General features: G+C 42.3%; 2 protein-coding genes across 4 annotated transcripts in view; both read left to right on the forward strand.

Annotated features, from left to right (window-relative positions):
- reps2 (RALBP1 associated Eps domain containing 2) overlaps positions 1-20,933 on the forward strand; it is a 38,983-nt gene that overhangs the window by 12,728 nt on the left and 5,322 nt on the right. For 2 of the 3 annotated variants that reach the window (XM_034582514.1, XM_034582513.1), the window contains 6 exons: positions 211-272; positions 377-466; positions 3,414-3,500; positions 3,616-3,749; positions 5,233-5,326; positions 7,006-8,210. In XM_034582514.1, coding sequence (XP_034438405.1) covers positions 211-272; positions 377-466; positions 3,414-3,500; positions 3,616-3,749; positions 5,233-5,326; positions 7,006-7,074 — 536 coding nt within the window. In that variant the 3' untranslated portion in view covers positions 7,075-8,210. Of the gene's footprint in view, positions 1-210; positions 273-376; positions 467-3,413; positions 3,501-3,615; positions 3,750-5,232; positions 5,327-7,005; positions 8,211-20,933 lie in introns of those variants that run through there. The other variant, XR_004613593.1, reaches the window with a different exon arrangement.
- The window catches only part of nhsa (Nance-Horan syndrome a (congenital cataracts and dental anomalies)), a 63,153-nt gene continuing 56,174 nt past the window's right edge, over positions 13,955-20,933 (forward strand). Inside the window, exon 1 of the mRNA XM_034582512.1 lies at positions 13,955-14,430. Within this exon, the coding sequence (XP_034438403.1) occupies positions 14,151-14,430 (280 nt within the window). The 5' untranslated portion in view covers positions 13,955-14,150. The remainder of the gene's footprint in view (positions 14,431-20,933) is intronic.

The raw sequence follows: 20,933 nt of genomic DNA on the forward strand, positions 1-20,933 counted from the left end.
TGCGTTTTGCATCCGAGTTTTTTGTGTTTTGTTTACGACAGTTCTCCTTTCAAGAGAGAACAAAAGGAGGAAATGGAGATAGGTAGGGTTGTGTTGTTCAGTCTGTAAGGTTACGGGCATGTCACAGTATATTAGTGAAGTATGATGTTTGCCAAGAACAAAGAAATATAGCCACAGTAGCTTATAGCTGAAGGTTTTTCTGGATTTTAGGTGTAAAAAGTGGATGGCTGATGCCTCCTCCGGCCCTCCCTCCTCGACCACTGACCTCACAGGTAAGATTTGTTAAATTATGGCATCAATCCAAGCTAATGTGCTCTCATAGATTCACATAAATGAATGTAATTTTTTGGATTAATCAGTATGTATCATCTCTCAGGTTCCTCATTTTATCAACGCTTCAGAGAAAACTCCCTCGAGTAAAGTGCAGCAGCCAAACTTTGCAGACTTCAGTCACTTTAAGGAAGAGGTAAACATAGAAACTCATTCCTTATTTTTGTTTGTCTCTGGGTTTTGAAAATGTTTAAAGGGGCAAATAATCTCCATTTAAAAGGGAAGAAAATTTAGCAGACAAATTTCCATCCAAGATTCTGTGTCTTCCACTTTCCCTTTTTCCACCTCCCATCTCAGACACAGCCCCATAAATGTGTCACCGAGGTCGTGTTTGTCAAATATACGATCCTCTATTTCAAGACACAAATAGCCTGGAAGGTTATAACAGTGGGAATTCATCAAAGTCTGCTCTCCTGTGGACGGCAAGGAAGCGAATGCATCAGAGATTTATTTATGGCTCAGGTGTCAGGTCGTGCATTTAGTCCGAGGCCTTTTCAACCTCATTCTCTTTGTCCTTCATTTGTTATTCCTGACACTATGATATCAAGTGGGTGGATACTTGTGTTCTGATACACTACACAACAATCTAGTTCATGTTCATGAGTTGAAATTTAAAGCTTAAATGGAAATGTGTCTGCCTAATATCTGGTGCAGTGTTGAGGCGACGCTTCCTGTTAGTCCCAGATTAGTTTTAAGATAAAACTCACAATTCTATAATAGCAACTTCTCAGTGAAACCCAACATTTAAAGCTAGGGTTGGTAATCTTGGAAAAGTTAGCAAGAGCAAGTACAACAGAGACATCCCACCCCCTCCCATCGGCCCTCTCGTCAAAGCTACGCCCCCGAAATACGTGAACGTTTACTGCCTGACAACCGCCAGAAGCCGACTTTTCCGTGACTCAGCTTATCCAACACATGATATATATTTAGTAGTAGTAATGATAACATAATAATGATAATAATACCAACAATAAACCTTATTTCTATAGCAAATCATTGAAAAGTAAGATCCAGCAGGTCTCGACCTTCTATGTAAAGTGCCTTGAGATAATGTACATTGAGATTTTGCGCTATACAAATACAATTAAATTGAATAAAAGAACAATATCAAAACAATAAACAATATAAATCTATAACAAGGCTTAAAATGCCATGCAGGCCCTGATTCTGCTAATCTGAAGTTGAGGGGGAGGTTTTTTCCACAGTGTACTTTGTCCCACTAGTTAAGCTATAGCAGTTAGACTAAACCTCAAAAACTTAAACAAAACACAGATGGACAGATTCTACTGCACTGCATTTGTGAGTGTGTATTGAGTGTTGATTGTATAGGATAAGTACTTTTTAAAATAATGTATTAATTTGGCTTAATTAAGTGGCAATGCGTGTGGAATCTTTGTAAAAGCTTTATATTTATTTGTCTGTCGTCCTGGGAGACAGAGAGAAGGGTTAAGGGGTTTTGTCTTTTTTGAAATCCACCTCTCTGGATCTAATTTGACACATGCGATGTAGTTTTCAGGTCAAAGGGCACAGCAGCCCCTAATTTTTGTGATCACAGTGTTTCCAGTCCTCAATAACATAAGACCACCCATCTCCTCTTTAATGTTGAAGAATCACTCAAATCCTACCATGCTGTCTTTTCAGTATGGTGTCATTTACTATTAGAGTTAACGTGCCCTCTCCGTACTGGCTCTGGTCTTGTGTGTGTAACTTGTCTGAAGTCCTTCCACAGTTGTTTGTGCAGTATCACCATTTCTCTGCCGTCCCACAGGATGTTTTACCTAGGCTTGATTAAAAGCAAGCAGACTGGACGATCCCAAAGGTGGATAAACCCTGTGTGTATGTTTTTCACTTAGTAAGACAAACTGAAACTTACACCAGCCCAAACCCCTGAGAGAAATATTTTCTAGATGAGGGAACTGTAAGCACAGCTAAAAATAGCTCATACTTGTAAAATATGTCGATGTTAAAGGTGAGTACTTGATACAAGTGAAGCTTCTGCAGGGAACCATTAGGAGAACTCTCTGAAGGAAAGAAACAGACTGGACCAGATAGTGTAATGGTCCAGTCGGCTGATTGGTTGGTCACAGCTGAGCCTAGAGTCCCTGTGTCTGCTCTCTGTCAGCATCGAACCACCGGACAAGTTAACACAAATCAGACTCTTGGATTGTAAAAACAGCTCAAGTTTGGATATAATTCTTGCTGCTTTGCTCGAATTTAAATCATTTAAGTTAAACCAGTTGAGAAAATCTCTCCCTCTTTGAGACAGTGACGTTACTGCTTCAGCCCTTACATTTCTGGAGTGAAACAGCCATGTCCTGCTGCTGATGTGACCACACGTACTGCTAATAGAGCTCCTGTGGTTTATTGCCACTGTTGCAGCTACTACAGTAACTTTTTAATGTTTCCATGCTGTGGTTGTGTTTCACATTGGACGGTGAAGTAAATCTTTGGGCCGTTTATTTGTGTCTGCTCGCGACTCAGTCGCATTGCTCAGCATAATGCGTTTTTTAGGTTTCCTGGGCACAGTTTACAGGAGCAGCTTTAGCCTGTTTAAATCATCAGGAAAGCCCAGGCATTTCAGCTGCCACCACAAGGGAGACAGCAGCCCATAGAAATTAGTGGATCAAATTCACCAAGTCCAACATTAACAGATGGGGAATGCTGTAGGGCAAAAGGTACCCGAAGGGATGCCTAGTAAGAAATGCCTTCAACTTTCCAAATAACGAATCTTACAGCCTTTGCTATGATCTAGAATTAAGAAGCAGAGGGCCTGTCTTCACACTCGTGCACTTTTAACCTCTCTGCTGAATAAAAACAGGTGGTGGTACATTGTACATTATGTCTAGAGGAGAGTAATGGCTGAAAAGCAGGAAGGAGATGCAATAAACGCAGGTTAATCCATCATGGCTGCAGAGCACTACATCGTGCTCCCTGTAGGGAAGCTGTTGATTTAGCTACGGTCAGAGCAGACACATTTCATCCTGCCTCTTTAGCATTCCCCTCATATCATTCCACCTCATAATGTCATCGACGCTCTGATGTTCTTTTGTTCTGTTGTTGTCATGTGTTTGTCTGTGTTGCAGGAGGAGAGCAGAGTAAAACCGGAGGAGAAGAGTTTACGATCCAGATTTGGTCCAAATACTGAAGACTTGACAAATGCTCCAAAGCAGGTCTGAACCCATCACATAGATTTGGGAGGGTCGTGCTCGTTTTAATTTTGCTAGTGTCTGTTTGTCTTTGTCACAGTGAGGAGGTTGACGTTTGTTTCCGTTACCTCTCCTTCAGGACGTTATGGCTGTTTGTCCCAGTCAGGCTCCACAGAAACCAGTTCGGAGGAAGTACCACCCAGAGAGCCAGAACCAAGAGGCCACACCTTTACCCGCCGGGTCGTTTCCTCACCCCGCCAAACCTTCTCAAAAGTCAGTCACACATTTGACCCTTTTATCCAAAACTCCACATTTCAGTTAAACCTGGTCAAGTTTTATTGACTTTCTAGGTTTACTATCTGTGCTGTAAAAATATCCACTGTGCGGTGATCATAAACCTCTCACAGCCATCTAGAAAGGGGAATTCAGAAGACATCCAGGCACACCCTAACCTACCATAATGAATCTAACATGTGTGCTTCTGTCTCCGTATTGACCAGACAGCTCAGTGAATCTGTCGGTTAGTGCAGGAGAGGGTGGCCATCAATAACAGTGGTGACTGCTGGCAGTGGCTGCTTGAGTGATGTAAAGCTCCTAAAAGCTTCAGTCTGATCCTTTCCGTGTCCACTGTCTCTGAGCACAGTGACTCATTGTTTCAGAGCTCGTTCAACTTATCTCAGATATTTGATTCCATCTCTAAATACGGCTTATTTTTACCTCCGCCAAGAAGGTTATGTTTTATCCCTATCTGTTTGTTTGTTTGTTTGTTTGTTTGGATTACACAAAAAATATTGAGTTTTTGGGTGGCTCTGGGCAAAGTATCCACCATCCATTTTTTCTTTAACATGGCAAGATAGGGCTTTTTTGGCAGTTTTATAGATTTCGCAGGATAAAATTCATGGATCATGGTGAAAAAAAGCAGGCATGTTAAGGGGAGTGATATTCATGTGATTGTGAAATTTGGTGCAGATCCAAATAAGAATCTAGAATCTAGAGAATTTAAATGTTTTTTCATAAAGGGACTGTTTGGGCCTTGGCAGAAGAATGCACTCTACTGAGACGCATTCTAGTTTATAGACTTTATTCATGTACACTGGTCTAAGGCTATGTCCATACTAGCATGTTTTCATTTAAAAATGGCACTTTCAAACCAAAACTCTCTCTTTCCACACAAGTGTTTTGGCTGTGTATCAGTCTTATTCACCGTCCATACTAACACGCTTGAAAAGGCATATGACATGACCACTCTTATACTGTAGGTGCCGCTGTGCACAAGAACCATTCGGTTGTTAATTGCAGAAAGAACAAGGCAACAAACGAGAAGCAGCACGGATGAAAGGTAAAATACAGAATTTAACTGCACAATAGCTGTTAGCAAACACAACTTGTAATCAATTATTCGTGTTGTGTTCTACACTGATAGCCAAGTCCAACGCTGGTTGTTTCCTTATGGAGGGGGGTCATGTGATAGGAGCCTGACGAATCAGCAAAGGCTACATCATGTCCGAAAAGACCCAATCAGTGAGCGGTGTCTACGTCATCATTACCAAACATCTGTGTTTCTGCCCGTCCAGACTAAAATGTATCACCACAGTTTTCAACCTAAAACTGGACCAGCAGCGTTTCTTAGCTCCGGAGTAATCTGGACAGCAGACGTATCTGTAGCTGACGAAAATGAAGTAGTATGGATGTAGCCTAAGACTTGTATTATATTATATATATACCTGATAAAAGTTTCTCTCAAACTGCTTTCCAGACAGAAGAGGGAGATCCAGATGGCGATCCGTAAGAATAAAGAAACCAACGCAGTGCTGACACGCCTCAACAGTGAGCTCCAACAACAACTCAAGGTCAGCCTGACCTCTATTTTTTTAGAGCACAAAGCATTTTCTAAATGCAACCATACCACTTGGTTCTTTGTATTTTCTGCGTGTCCATCTATGTGAGCTGCGTGACCCTCCCTGCCCTCTGGCTCCTCCGGGACACTGAAAAGGGGAAAACCAGCCCTGCAGCTCCCAGAAAACACATGTTAAGGCTGCTTAATCAAAGGGCGGGGAGTGTATACACTACATTTAACCACAACCAAGAGAGCACGATTAATACTGTTTAGAAAGTTGCTCCTCGATCGTCAGAAGTTCTGCACGTCCAAAGTGGTGAAAAGGTCAGAGCTCAACTGTTTGCTCCCCTACCCATCACTCATAGCATAACTAATGGCACAGACTTGGATGTTTGCATTGGGGATCTGCCTGTGGCACACACACTCACATTTGGAACACATGCTGCATGCCTGTCATTCCCCCTGTAAATGATCCAGTAGTGAATCCTTCACACACACGCACAAGCAGCACTTTAATAGTTTTAATAACCCAGAGACGTGGGAGTAAAAAAAGAGAGAAAGTCCAAATAGGTAGAGGGATTTTTAAGCCGTAAGCCTTTATTTATTATCATTCTTCTTCCATGAGCACTGTGTATTCTAGGCTGATATTTATTCACTCTAGTTCGGCTAGTTCCTCAAAGCATCTCAGGAATTCTGCAGAGAAAGGCATATGTATCTTTATATAGACTCCAGCGTTGTTGAAAGACCAAACAGCCACTGGCATTCACAACTGTCTTGTTCAAAATAGAGCTTAGGCCGGTCAAGAGTCCAACTACAGCAGGGTGTGTGAGAAGGGAAATGAGGCTGGATGACTCCTCACTGACGTGCAAGTCATAATGGAAAAAATAGAAAATTTAGATAACGACATGACATTTATTCTCTTTAACACAACATTGTTGGTTATTTAATATCATTATGAAAACAAAGTATTCGTCAATATTCTCATGAACATACAAAGAACAAGCAATCCGCACATGAATGTTATTTTGCATAAAGGCTTTTGATCCCTTTTTGACTCAGGATGAAGATGTTTGTTAAAAGCCTCTTTTACGCAGCCGGTTCAAGGTGGGAATGTGATTTATTCCACCTCACTGTTCTCTATAAGAGGTACGAACATGGGATGTGTAAATGGTAGAGCCAGGATGGTGGCACACATTGCGCCACTGATTTTGGAACGGCAGCATTCAGAAACCTAAGATCACAGTTCCAGCTTTGTTTGGTTCAGTGTAAACAAGCATCTTAATGAAGGCTCTTCTTATTGGCTTTATAGTGGGGTATCTGTTTAAAGAGGGTTAACATGTCCAACTCCATGGTTTACTATAAGCTCTGATCCCCAACAAATGATAAATCATTTGTTGGGGATCATTTTTCAATTAATCTAGGAAATATATTTCCCTTAAAACACTTGGTTGTGAATGTTCCAGTCGTTTTTACGCTGCCCTCATGTCAAAATATCATTTTTTTCACGACTTTCCGCTTTATTATGTCCAACACTTTCATATTTTGGGATGAAATGAGAAATAAATCTTTTCAGTAAGCAGGGATTTATTCTTATTTTAGACCATTGTTACCACAGCAAAAATGTAATTTCTTCCCGTTGAAGGTCTTGGGATCGCGGTGATCAGAGGTCATGTTTCCCTTGTTTGTCTGTAGGTGGTTCACCAGGACAGGGTCACCTTGGAGTCCCAGCTGGAGCTTCTGCGGCCTCTGGCCTCGACGTGACTGAGCCTCAAGTCTGGTTTGAACCACGTTCCCGGTGTTTCACTGAGGTACATCAATGTCTCAATGTTTGAGCCATGTGATGTATACTGAGCGAATGTGAAAGGGCTGACGGTGGAAACAAAGGTGCATTGTAGACACATAGGGATGTGATTACGCTCCACGCCCAAATGTTCCTTTGTATTATTTTTAGTGCAGTTTTGCAGGATTAATCCATGCATTCTTTAAATCATTCTGTGATATGCACATGTAAAATATCCTGTTTATTCACTGTGACATTATAACTTATTTTTCTCCTTTGAGTTCCCATTACTTTCTCTCATCAAATGTTCCTTACTTATAAATCATGTAACAGTTTTGTGCACATATTTTCATGACTTTTATTGTGTTCTGTGTTAATAATGGGGACTAAAGTTCTTTTGTGCACTGTGTATTTCATGGTCTAAAGCAAGTGACTACGGACTACATCATGAATGTGTAAAGTGATGCACTAAAATTGTTTAAATACACATTGGTGGGGCTATATGGTAGCAAATACCTCATTAGAGCTGAGTTAGCCACACATTTCCAGCCTGCAAACAAAACTTGATGTCTGCTGTCAGATTGTAGCACTGACCCTCGTGATGATAAGGACACTGAAGAATGTCGACACTTGTGTACATTTTACGTGGCTCTATCTTTCATTTATTCCCTGTCTGTTAGAAAAAGAAACTGCTGAATTTCTAAATTCCTTTATGTTCATACTGCATCCACAGTGTCACGGTAATTATGAAAAGAAAAATCTCCACAAAGCATATCAGTCTAACTGATAAAAAAGCACAATATTCCTCAACATTCCTCTCATGTTTTGCAAGATAGATATCAAACAGCGAATGTCTGCAGAGGCAGATGTGGTTTTGATTTCATCTATGCAAAGATGTGGTGCTGTTGAAGCTTGCTTTAGACCATTGTTCACCCAAACATGTAGATTGTTAATGATGATGAATGAAGTGGTTGAATTAAAGGATGGCATGCTTGAAACTGCATGTTTTACTAAAGCGATGTGAGCATTGGACTGTAAATTAAACTGAAAATCATGCACAACTGAGCTCTGGGCTGAAGACAATAATCAAACGAATCAATAAAATTGTCTATTTTTATCGCTTGTTGTCATCTTATTTCTACGACCGTGCAAGAGGACTATCTCTGTCCACATGAGCATTTTTGTTCTGCATCAGTTTTAATCCCCATCCATATTAACATACCTGAAAATGGATATCACGTGAACACTCATGTGCTAGGCATACGTGTGCCGGTGTACACAGGAAACATTTGGATGTCAGTTGCAGAATTGTTGCATATTGCTGTATCATTGTTGTATCACTGTAAAATGTAACTGCACAACAGCTGTTGGAAAAGAGAACAGGGTCAGCAACACTTGGTCACTCATGTTGCGTTCTACACCGGTAGCTGAGGCAAATGCTGGTTGTTTGTTACTGGAGGCGGTCATGTGACAGGAGCCTGTTGAATCAGCCAAGTTACGTCAATACCGAAAAGATCCAATCAGCAAGCGGTTGTGAGTGCCTACGTTTCCAAACATCTCAGTGTCTGCCCCTCCTGACTAAGATGCAGCCACAGAGTTTTCAAACTAAAACGGGACCAGCAGCGTTTTTTTTAACTTTTCAGTTTTAGCAGCTGTACAACTCAGAAGTAGTGTGGATGCCAGGTGGATCCGAGGCAGAGGTGATGTGTTTTAAATTGAAAATATAGCACATGGATGAAGCTTACTTCAGGTCCCACTGACAGGTATATGGACACAAGATTCACACAAGACAGACAAAATTTCAAGTAAATTTCTGAAAAATTCCCACAAACATTTACCTCAAAAACTCTCAAAAAGACGGTGACATTGAAGTGTGGATGCATTTACACATGTATCAGAGGGCATGATCACATCATGCACATGAAGAGGTCCGACAGACTGCAGTCACAACCCTCTGGCCCTCACCGAGCATCTGTGCTCCGTCCGACACAGACACAACAAGAGAGGGTCAAGCAGATCACCACTGATGGCTGTATTTCCAGACCCTCCGCCTCCGCCATCCAAAAGTATTCACTGACACACTTGGCTCCCACTTAGACACCTCATTTTCACGCATGTTACAATCAAGCTCCCCACTCAACTCCAAGCTGCTGTGATCCCGATCAAGGACATTGACATCTATCTGGACATTTGTCCCACTTATTAACACGATATATCAACATTGTGATTTTAGCTGCATGGTTCAAGGGAGGGCTTTGAAGTTTAAATTGGTTGTTTGAGTGATATTTCTTGACACTACCGGATGAATAAATGCCAACAAAAGTCATAATTTTTCCATCAACATCAGCTGTGCTTTGTGTTTGGTTCTAATCAGCACATGTTAGCATGCTAACACGCTAATTACTAGTTTATAAAAATTACACGTGCTTAACAACGGCACGTTAGTGTTTGTCACAAAGACCATGTTAACATTAGCACTTAGCTGTGGCTATCAGTGCAGCCTCACAGGGCCACAATCATGAATGTAGAGAAGAATCTCAGCCTTGCTACAGTTTTATTGGTTGGCATTTTTTGCGTCTCCGTTTTTTTCTACTTAAAAATAGCAACATGTGACTGGAGGCAGACGGCCGCCCACAGGGTCCGGTTCGGTCAGAGGTTTTTTTTCTCCCCACAGTCGCTCATTGTGGGAACTGTTGGCTTTCTCTAGGATATTTTAAGGTCTCAGCCTAAAGAGCTCTGAGATCATGTATGTTGGGACTTGTCACCACACAAATAAACATGAATTGACTCATTTTCAGGTTGTGAAATATTCTGCAATATGAAACCAAGCCCAGCAGAGAGCTGCATGGATAACTGGATGAGTCATTTCCCGAGTGAATGATATTGCGGGACAGTTTTTGAGAAATTGAAAATGAAACGGATTCTTAAATCTCTGAGAGGTGTTTGAGCCTATGTGCAAGGCGTTGTGGGAGAGTGTGTCGCTGCCACATCTGAGAGAAGAAACGAGCAGGAGCAGCGTTGTACCGAGAGCTTTAGAGGGGTGGGTGATCAAAGCTATAAAGGGGCACATAGAAAAAGATTTTAAACACCATACGCCAACAGACTTTTCAGCTGTTGAATTAAAGCTATCTATTCATTAACAAGTAGCTTATGATGGCAAGCTCCTTATCAACTTGGAAAAGATGCATTTTTAGAAGTGTTCTTTCTCGTAGTAGCGAATGTGGCTCAGAAGATAGAGCGGATCTTCCACTAACCAGTGGCTCTGCGGTTTAATCCCAGTCTCCCCCATTCCGCATGCCAAAGTGTCCTTGGGCAATATACTGAACCCCAAATAGCCCCTGAGGATCTGTACTGTAAATTGCTCTATATAAATACACACCATTTACCATTCAAGACTTGGGGTCTGAATTCACCTTCCACATTTTAAAACTTTTTAACCTTTTACTTTCACCTTACGCTCTAAAATTACTATTTGAATCACTTTAGAGTGTTTAATTTCATTTTGTTTTTACTCCTTTCTCATCTTTAACATTATGTTGTTAAATTTCTGCCATAAAATTGTCTAATGTGCGATCTTCAAATGCTTTCTACAGCCCCCTTGTTTTGAAGGTGTGTGTTTCAGTTGTTTTAAAAGGCATTTACAAACAAAACAACTACAACAATAAAAACGCCTTGACAAAAGATCTCTTTGGACATTGACGGGCAAAGGGGCAGGTGTACCCCACAACCACCACAAAAACAGACACACACACACACACACGTGCCACAGTGTGCTGGAGTGAATGAGTTCAGTCTGGGAGACAGACACAGGATGCCAGACGACAACTAGGTGCTCATAACTCCTCAGTGCCATAACCAATATTTGGCGCAGGCCTTCGTGTCACTACCTGCTGCTTCATTTACAGAATCTCCTCCCATAGTGTAGCTGCTGCTTTATCTTATACATCAGGAGCAGAGTGTGTTTGTTGATTCAATCAAGCAGCTTAACAAGGAGCCTTTCTCACTGAACTATAAATACCACTTTAAAGTGTTTGCTGTGCATTTCAAGATGACAGCTGCACGTGATGACGAAACTATATGTGTCCGCCATGTGTTAGTATCTCTAAGTATATGCCTGTTTGATATAATTGCCATCTAGCCATCTCTCACTGGGTAATTATTACCTACATGGTTATTACTATTAATGATTCGTCTAGCTGGAGACAGAGATAGTTGGTGCACTCAGACAGAATCAGAATTAATTACCGTCACAATATCTATATTTTAAATATTTTTTGGAATACAGCAGAAACCTAGAAGTAACACTCTATCGGTGTGTAAAGACATGAAAGGCACTTTTTCTCCATGCAGTGTAAATGAACTGAACCCATATCTCCCCAGTGGATAAAAGTTAAAGCTGTTTCCTCTCACAACAAAGATTACCAGCTTTTGTCCGAACAAGTTAGACCTTTTGTTGGCGCACCATTACTCAAAGATGACGACATACGCCGCTCCTCTTGTCTCTCCTTTGTCCCACGCCACGCTTTGCAAAGGTTGCACTTCTGATGTGGACATTAGTTAGGCCACAGGAAGGGCTTTTAGCCTGTCACCTCTGCTGATTCTGGCCCCGTCAGCTGCTGGGATTTAACTAAACACTCATTCAGCAAATGTGAATGAAGCTCGGCCCAGGCTGAGAGGTGAACAACAAAAATTCACCACAGGGGACATAACTTAAAACGATTGATTCACTACCCATCATAATTTATCAGATTCAAGCTCGGTGTAAGCCTGACAATGTGCAACTATTCTTGTTGGCTACGTCTGGAATTATACGTATCGCCCCATGGTCTTGCTCTTTGTTTTAAAATAGTGTGACAACAACAGCGTGATGCTTGTGCAGGATACATTAGCCAGTGTTCAAAGTATCATTATTTTCATCATGATTAATCTAATAATCAATGATAGTGTAATTTTTGTCAGAAATAAGTGATAAATATCCATTACAGACAGTTATCAGGATCTAAGGAGACATATTAAAATGTCCTCCAATTTGTTATAATGGAAGTTTAAGCAAACCAACAATTATTCACATTTGGATCAAGTCTGGAAACTCAAAGTTTTGTAGTTTTTCTTCAAAAAAAATCCCAATAATGACTTTGTTGTCAAAATTATCGCTTGTTCATTTTCTTTAAATCAACTAGGGATTCATTGACTAATCTCTTCATATCTACAGTATTTCAAATCAAATGGGAAAAAAAGTTAAAAAAAGAATGCACCATGGATCTCCCTTCACTGACATTTGCTCGTCTTTACGATGAAAGATTAGACTTCATTCAAGAACCAAGGAGGGGATTTTAATTCTTGCAATGTAAAAGCATTAAATATCTTGTGGGTTTTTTTTATAAATCAAGTTTTTATCTTTTGATTCTGTCATTTTATTCCCCCTGAAAAAGTGTTAAGATAGTACAACATGAAGGAAGTCTGTAGTATTTACTGTCCAGTCGGATTGAATTACAGAGCTTTTATTTTGAAAAGTTGCAAATGGTGACTGAACATTGTGTCAGTTTCAGATCTCTGAAATAGGGACATGCAATGTGTGAAAAAATAATGATAACATGTGAACAATAATAAAGCAAATTCTGTTTCATTATATGAAAAACATTGATTATAAAATCTTAACTGCAGATAAACCAGGTAGGATGAACACCACGTTTTCTAACTTCAATCTGCCATAAAAAAAGCTCTGCACACAACGTCCGGCACACAAACAATAAAAAGTGACAGTATATTGTAGAACTGTTTGAGGAGGACTCACCAATGACATGAAATAGTTCTGAAGTAGTTCCAGAGCTTTAACACAGGTCAAACAGACAGGTTTAGAATGGGCACTGCACTAGTGTTTGTAATGCACAGGACAAAAAGCCCAAATGCCAAGGTGATATTTTTGAATCAAGTTTTTACCTTTTCTCCACCCTGAAAGTAAGTGCAATGTTCCAGAAGAGAGTAAAACGGGTAGCCTGCGGTATAAAAGGGATAGTTCACCCAAAAATGAAAATTCCCTCATTATGTACTCACCACTAAGCCGATGGAAGGGTGGGTAAAGTGTTTGAGTCCACAAAACACTTTTGGAGTTTCAGGGGTAAACAGCGTTGCAGACAAATCTAATACAATTAGGGTAAATGGTGACCACTTCTTCAAACGTGAAACAGAAAAAAAACATTAAATGCCTCCATACTGCTCCTGTGGTGTCATCCAAGTGTCCGTGACCCTCGACATTTAAACTCGAAACCAGGTCATTTACATTATTCATGCACAAACTCAGAGGAGAGAGGATATCAGAGGACATTTAGGCTAAGACATGGTGTAAATGATGCCGTCTTGAGTCAAGTTTAAATGTCAGGGCTTACGGACACTTGGATGACACCACAGGAGCAGAATGGAGGAATTTTATGTTGTTTTCATATACGTTTGAAGAAGTGGTTCCCATTTACTTCAATTGCATTGGCTTTCGCTTACCCCTGAAACTGTTTTGTGGGATCAAACAGTTCAGCCACCCCTCCATCGGCATAGAGGTGAGGAGATGATGAGTGAATTTTCATTTTTGGGTGAACTATCCCTTTAACTGTCCGGTCTGATTTTTTCTCCTTTGTGTTTTTCAAACTTTTGCATATCAGTCTGACACACACACGAGGCTTTGCTGTGTGTGTGTGTGTGTGTGTGTATGTGTGTGCAGTGAAATGCTGTGTTGCAGGACCACTAAATTCTTTTTTTTCCTGATAAATCTGAGCCGTTACAGAGCACAACAGTCCGGATCCTGGACAATCCCGAGCCTCCACTCCAGGTTTTGTCGCCGCCACTTTTTAAAACCCCCCTGTACCTTCGAGCAGTAACACAGAGCAGCGTCAGGGCAGCACGAGCCGGCGCCGCGGCCACGAGCACAACACTCTTCTCCGGCCAGTGGAGGGATGGGGGGCTCCAGCAGCAGCTGAACCCAGACAAACTGGACCAGGGGTCGAGGCGGAAGAAGTGCCCTCTGCCCACCCTCGGGTGACTTCTGTTGGATTTACTCCGCGCCAACATGCCGTTCGCCAAGCGCGTCGTGGAGCCCCAGTTACTGTGCAGGTACCAGGTCCCGAACGAGGAGGCTGTGCTCTTCGAGGACCTGGTCTCCATCAGTCATGTGGCTCTATCCCGGACCTTGCGGCAGCTGTCGGACTTGGCCAAACACGCCTGCTCCATATTCCAGGAGCTGGAGAGCGACCTGGCCTCCACCAGCCTGCGGGTCAGGGGGCTGCAGAGGAAGATCGGCCGGCTGCAGCAGACCTGCTCCGAGCTGGACCCCAAACAGGAGGCCGTGCGTGAGTACTCCCACTCCTCACTTATTCTTACTCTTATTCTTACTTATGGTCTGTTCACCGCTGGGGACTGCATGCACGCGCACGAGCTGCTCCCTCTGCAAGGAGACGGAACGAGGGAAGCGCACGAGGAGGCATCCTCAGAAAACTTTGCGTCTCGGAGTTTTCAGTCCGCAACAAAAGTGACGCAGATTCAAATTGAAGTTACCACAGAGAGCGTCACCGTGCTAACTTTAAAACCGCTAACTTAGAGGTACGGAGAAAGTCGGAGTAAAGTCGTTGTTCAGCGCTGACAGGGCACCAGCATATGTAGGAAGACATTTGATACAGACTTTAGTTGTGATGTTTCCTTTCACGCTTCGTGTAGACATACGGTCAGACACCCGCTGGTGTCATCTCGTCCCACGCTGAGGGGCGTGTGACAGTGAGGCTGTGCGCAGCTATTACACTGCTCCGACTTTCTCTGCTGAAGCCACAGCAGCTCAATGTAACTACAACAACGGTATTAATGATGTACATTTGTACTTATAAAAACAATAACATATCAGTGTATTGCTTTTAATAAAACATCCAGAGGATATGTTAGGGGTCGCAGTTGCAGGGTAATTCATGGCTCAGTACGATCCGTGATACATGGCCCACGATAATGATAATGTCACGATACAGCGATTATGTGATAATCAATATATTGCAGAATAATCCCAAAACATGATGTCTGTCATGACACTTCATGATTTCTGCCTGACTTAAGCAGAATAAAAACAATTCCCTCAAAGAGGTGAAGTGTAGGATTTGTGTATTTGTGTTAATAAGTTGAAGTTACTACAGAATGGAAGGAAACGTTAGCATGCTAGCTTAAGAACAGCTAGCTTCAAAGTAGGGTAAAGTCATTGTTGAGCGGTACAAGGGCACCAGAATATTTAGGTAGACATTTCACATTGACTATTTATTGATAGTTGTCACTTTTTCTTTCATGCTTTTTGTAGATATATGGTCGAACCCCCGCTGTTGTCATCTCTTCCCCCGCTGAGGGGGCGTGTGACAGTGAGGCCATACACAGATATTACATTGCTACGACTCATTATAAACAGAATTTCTCTGTCAAAGTCAGCTATGGAGCTACAATAACCGTATTAATGGTGCACCCTTTTTATCGATGTGCGATACATGGCCCAAGATAACGATAATATTACAACAACATCCTGGTATTAGTCTAACTGAAGGAGAATACAAAATGCCAATTGAGAGGTGAGGTGCAGGATTTCAGTATTCATTCACTGCAATTTGATCACAATATCTCATAAGTAAGGATGATGATATATTGCTACATTTATACCACTCCCATATAAATATATATATATACGCTAATATAGCCAAGGATGAGTTAAAAGCTGGATGCCTCTGCAGTATCTAAACTTCTGTAATATGATGCTCTGCTGTCCTCTCACAGTTGTCTTGCTGCATGTATTGAACTTTGCTTGGCCACCAGTTAGAATTCATTACCCTGATAACACAGCATGGGGCTCTTTTAATCTCTGCCCCCCACCACACCACACCACCCTCCCACCCCTCCTGTGTGTGTGTGTGTGTGTGTGTGTGTGTGTGTGTGTGTGTGTGTGTGTGTGTGTGTGTGTGTGTGTGTGTGTGTGTGTGTGTGCCTTGTTTTCAGGAAGCACTTAGGAAACCTGTGCATCCCCTCCCATCCTAAAATATCCATCCCCACAGCAGTTTCTTCCGCTTGGACATACCCCGGTGGATTGACCCTGCTTGAACTTATAGGTTGAGCAAGTCCTTGCATGTTACCCAGACCCCGCATCCTGTGGTCTGTGAATGGGGCGAATTCTTGGCCTTGAAGGCATTTATCTTCCGCCTGCCACAACGAAAACACAGACCCCCCACCTCCAGCTCTCCGACCCCTCTTGAAACCTGATTCAAACCTTGAGATGACTTGCTTTGCCGGCCTGCGTTGCATCTTGTTAAGTGTGTCACAATATGTCGCTCAGTTGTTGAGTGTGTCTGTTCTGTGTCATACCTGGTCAAGGGTTATCTTGATATGTGAGCCAAAAGTCAACTGGACCTGCTGCTTCGTGTGAAACACTGTTTATTCCTTGTTATAGGGGCTTGCTGTGTCAACAAGATTAAATTGACCTGCCTTCCCATGCAATTAATGGATGGAGACAAGAATTTAAATGAATGAAAAGATTTATAATGCTGCATGTTATATGTGGGGTCATTGCGTGCTTGGTTACCAGATAACCCCTTTTGCCTGGAAAAGCCTAATTACTCTTAATTGTGCTTTTCATGTTAATGGTGTCAGGGGCAGCCTTAAACAACAACCCCCCCACACTCATCTGAATGACAATTCGTGTAAATGGGGCAGTTCAAGGCACGAAGAGTTTTGTGGGTGGGGGTGGGCTTTTATGATGTCACTGTGTCTTGTCCACAGGACAAGCTGGAGGATACAGAGCTGCTAATATTGAATTATGCAGAATCAGACACTTACCACGGATTAGGTATTCCAAGGCCTGTCCCATGGTAGTCACCTGTTTGTTTAGGCAGAGTTGGTGCTTCAGACAACCACCGCTTACATCAGAGTGGGATGTTGTTGCTGTTTTCCAATCCCCTCTATGGTGATACTAGTATGCGGGCATGTTTTTGAATGCTGGGTGAGATGATGACACATTTAGGTCAAATAACATGCTTTACTGGAAGTGAAGTGTCTCTTTTTCACTTTTGGTTGATCCCATATTCAGACTACTATTCTCTATCAACAGCAGCAGCTATACAAGTGCTGTACTTACAGTGCTCTAGCAAGTCTATATATAGAAGTGATGGCCCTACTGGTCAAGATTGATTGGCACGACTATTTATACAGTGGAATCCAATTAAACAATGAAAGGTTTTTTTTTAATACAAACAGTACACACCTAAAATGTTTCAGTAATGAGGAAAAATAAAACTCTTTCTCTCTGCCGCCTATCCTCAGCTACACACACACACACACACACACACACACACACACACACACACACACACACACACACACACACACACACACACACACAACCAGGCGCCTGGCATGTATCCCTCAGCCCAGTGTTTGGACAGCTCTCCTGTGACACCCCATCAGTGTCTGCTTTGGACGACCATCAGAGCTCTAGAGCCAGACCCGGGCTCTGCAGAGCAGTCCCACGTTAGAGCACTCCGCCGGGTTTTAAGTTACACTGGCTCAGTGCTGAGGGGGGAGATGTAGTATTTGCGGCGGCAAGTGGCCCTCTGGCTTTTCTGGTCCAAGAGCACAATCCTGGCAAGTTTACGACATTCCTCGTGCAGACCGAATAGAAAGCAGTGGTCTCACGGTCCCACAGATTAAAACTGAGAAAAAGTTTAAACACAGTAGCACACAATACAGTGGGGCTGCCTCAACTCTCTGGTAATTTCTAATACTTTTTCTTCATGGATACAAGACCAGAATCTTCACTAGTTTTGTAAATTGTGTGCAGAGTCTCTCACGACAATCTTGTGACCCCAGAGTTGGATAAGATGGGTTATGTGTTGTAGTATTACAGCAAAGCAAATCCTAGTAAAGCTGTAGTTCATTGACCAACGGCTTTGAAAAACAAAACATGGCGGTAGTTTTTATTTTACACCATTACATAATACTGGGATGATTATGTGCCTTGAAATTCAGAGCAATGTGCAACACAACACAGCAAATGACCCCAAATGTAGGACAGACAGGATTTATATCTTATCTTTTAGATAAGGGAAGTCATACTGCTGCTCAAGGAAATTGCATTGACTAACATTTCTATAGAATTTCCTATTTCCTAGATCCATTAAATTGATTCTTTAATTAACCAGCTGACTTATGAAATGTGTTTACACAGTAACTGGTTTGACATGTTATGAAACGTTTAAGAACTGATCAGACAGAGGCCTACAGCAGTTACAGTTTCTCTCCACTGTGCCTAAAGGTGCTTTAGGCTTTCCACTGTGCTGCTTTTCCGCTTGCTTAAACAACAATTGAAGTAAGTTTGAGCACCATGTATATTTGCTCTGCAGTCCCCGTCCTGTCTGTCTGCTGATTTCACTCCAGAGCCGCTCTTCCACATCAGCGCGGTGACGTTCGTGCAGCTCTGTGAGCCTCGTTGGTCTGGAATGAAAGTTTCTGTGGCGCACAGTCACACATCATCCAGTCTACTATGAACTCCCACTAAAGCAGCTCAGGCCAGGACACCACATTAGTCCAGCCATTACTGGAACACCACTAAGTGAGGCTACAACGACGAGTCAGTGCACACTACAGCCGAGGTCAATATCAGTCAATGTTGGAATTCACTGTGGAGATTTGGATGCTGTAGTTATAGTTTGTCAGTAAATGAGATAGCATTTCATGAGCATACTTCTCCCCAGTGACCCTTAAGTAGTTGAGGTAAATATATAGCAAGTGGTGGGATAAGATGTGGCAAAATATTAATGAGTCTAGCCCCCAACTATTTTAAGAGGACAAAGATCTTGAATTATTCACCTGAAAGACAATAAATAACTCAGTGCATCTTGAATCACGTTTCACAGCAGGATCAAGAGCCCCTGCCTCTCTTTCTCCTTCATTATCAGAACCGTGAGCATATTTCAGCAGGTCCAGACAACCTGCTGTTGATATAGTACCCCTGCTAATTATAGAGCAGATTTCAAAGACTTGCTCAGTCATTCCTGCACCAACCCCCCTCTTCCCACTCTTCCCAGACAGGCACAGAGAATGCCTAGACAGCCTTGATGCTGTGGCTTGTTGTTTTCATATAACTGTCTTTCAGCTGATGTCATTTATTGTATCTTTGCTCTGGACTACTCTCAGCTCTGACTTTTGGGTCTGAGGTATGAAATAAGTATCAACTTTAAACAAACCCATTGCTTAAATTCAGAATCTTTCAGTGTAACTTGATAAAATGGTATAAACACTTAATCGTCAGCATATTGTTTTATACCCGTATGATTTGACATTGAAATGCGAAATGTGGCCCTTGTACCAAGTTAAACTGAAGGTTTCCCTTTCCCTATTAACCATGTGTGCGTCTCAGCACCTCAGCTCGCGGTGGATTTCCTGGCCTGTGATTTAAGTGGTTTTATGTTGAACTGCCTTGTCAACTCAAGAATTCCAAAACACCAGTGACCACGAAACCACAGACCTCGCTCGCACTTCTGTGACCTTGCACCCCCAACACGTGCTCACTGAATTAGCACAGACGGCTGGTGTGATTAGGAGAGAATGGGAGGAGAAACTGGAGGCTGTATTTGTTTATGAAAGGAGACGTTTTGTTAAAATTAAGGTTTTCATTGCTCTACTTGCCGGAAATGTGCGAGCGATTACACTTTACATTCCTGTGGTGGGATCCTCCATGAGAGCAAGTGCCCCTGAGTGTGGGGGTCTACGATCTCAACTTAAATCCGCCTACTGGTTGTCTCTGTATTCTAAGGTATGTAGAGCAACATTTGTGTTTAGTGTGTGAAAGATTTCAGCTTTTTTAACGCTGGGGAAGTTAAGCTCTAGTTTGTTGTTGGTGAGAGGGGATTATGTTTTTTGCTGAGGAAATTTGGGGCCATGATAAGGTATCTCCTTGCCCTGAGGTGTGTTATGTGTCTCTCACACACACACAATCACTTATTGAATAACATTCCCCGGCACCCATTACTCTTTATGGAGTCCTGAGTGTGGGGCCGAGGCACCAGGGGACAATTCAAGCCTGTCCTGAAGAAGAGGCGGGGGGCAAAGTCATCCACCCCCTGACCTCAAAAGCTTGCTGACCTCCCAACCCCCTCTACACACCCCCTTCAAAACACAAAAGGACAAACACAGCCACCTCCGTCCTGCTTATCACTCAGCCTCTAAAGACATGACCGGCCAATTAGAGTGGATTTAACGTTTGACATGATACTGAATAGCCACAGGTCAGCGGAGCGGTAAAACCCAGTCGAGGGCCAGGCATGATTAAACTGTCAGAGCCAACTCTGTAACTTAAATGAACTCTTCCGTCCAGGTTGTCACCCATGCCTGGATGTGAACTGAGCCATGAACAGTCACGTGGCAACTTCTGGATGTTTTTTTATTCCTTTACTTCCTCCAGTTTCTGTGACTTGCTCAGTTTAAAATCACCAGTTAAGCTGCAACAAAATACATTCTTTTGTTTTTTCAGGCATTCAGAGGTTGAACTAAACAGAAACATTGAGTCACATATAATGCCACAGTGCCTGGTGTATTTTGTAGTCCTCGTGACCTGTGGCACCAGGTATTTCCCTCTCTGAAAATAGTGTGCAAGTTAAGTACTGCTTGTAATTTTGTGCACAGAATAAAGATCAGCGTGACCTCTTCTCAGGAAAGATATTCTCTGTACTTGGCTGTAACATCTGCTCAGCCGTCTGTCTGAACCCACATGTAGCTGAAAGCTGAAACTAACAGATTTTCTCCAAAGATAAAATAAATACACGTCTGACTTCAAGTTAAACCA

This window comes from Hippoglossus hippoglossus, chromosome 4 (genome assembly GCF_009819705.1).
Source record: "Hippoglossus hippoglossus isolate fHipHip1 chromosome 4, fHipHip1.pri, whole genome shotgun sequence".
NCBI lineage: Eukaryota > Metazoa > Chordata > Actinopteri > Pleuronectiformes > Pleuronectidae > Hippoglossus > Hippoglossus hippoglossus.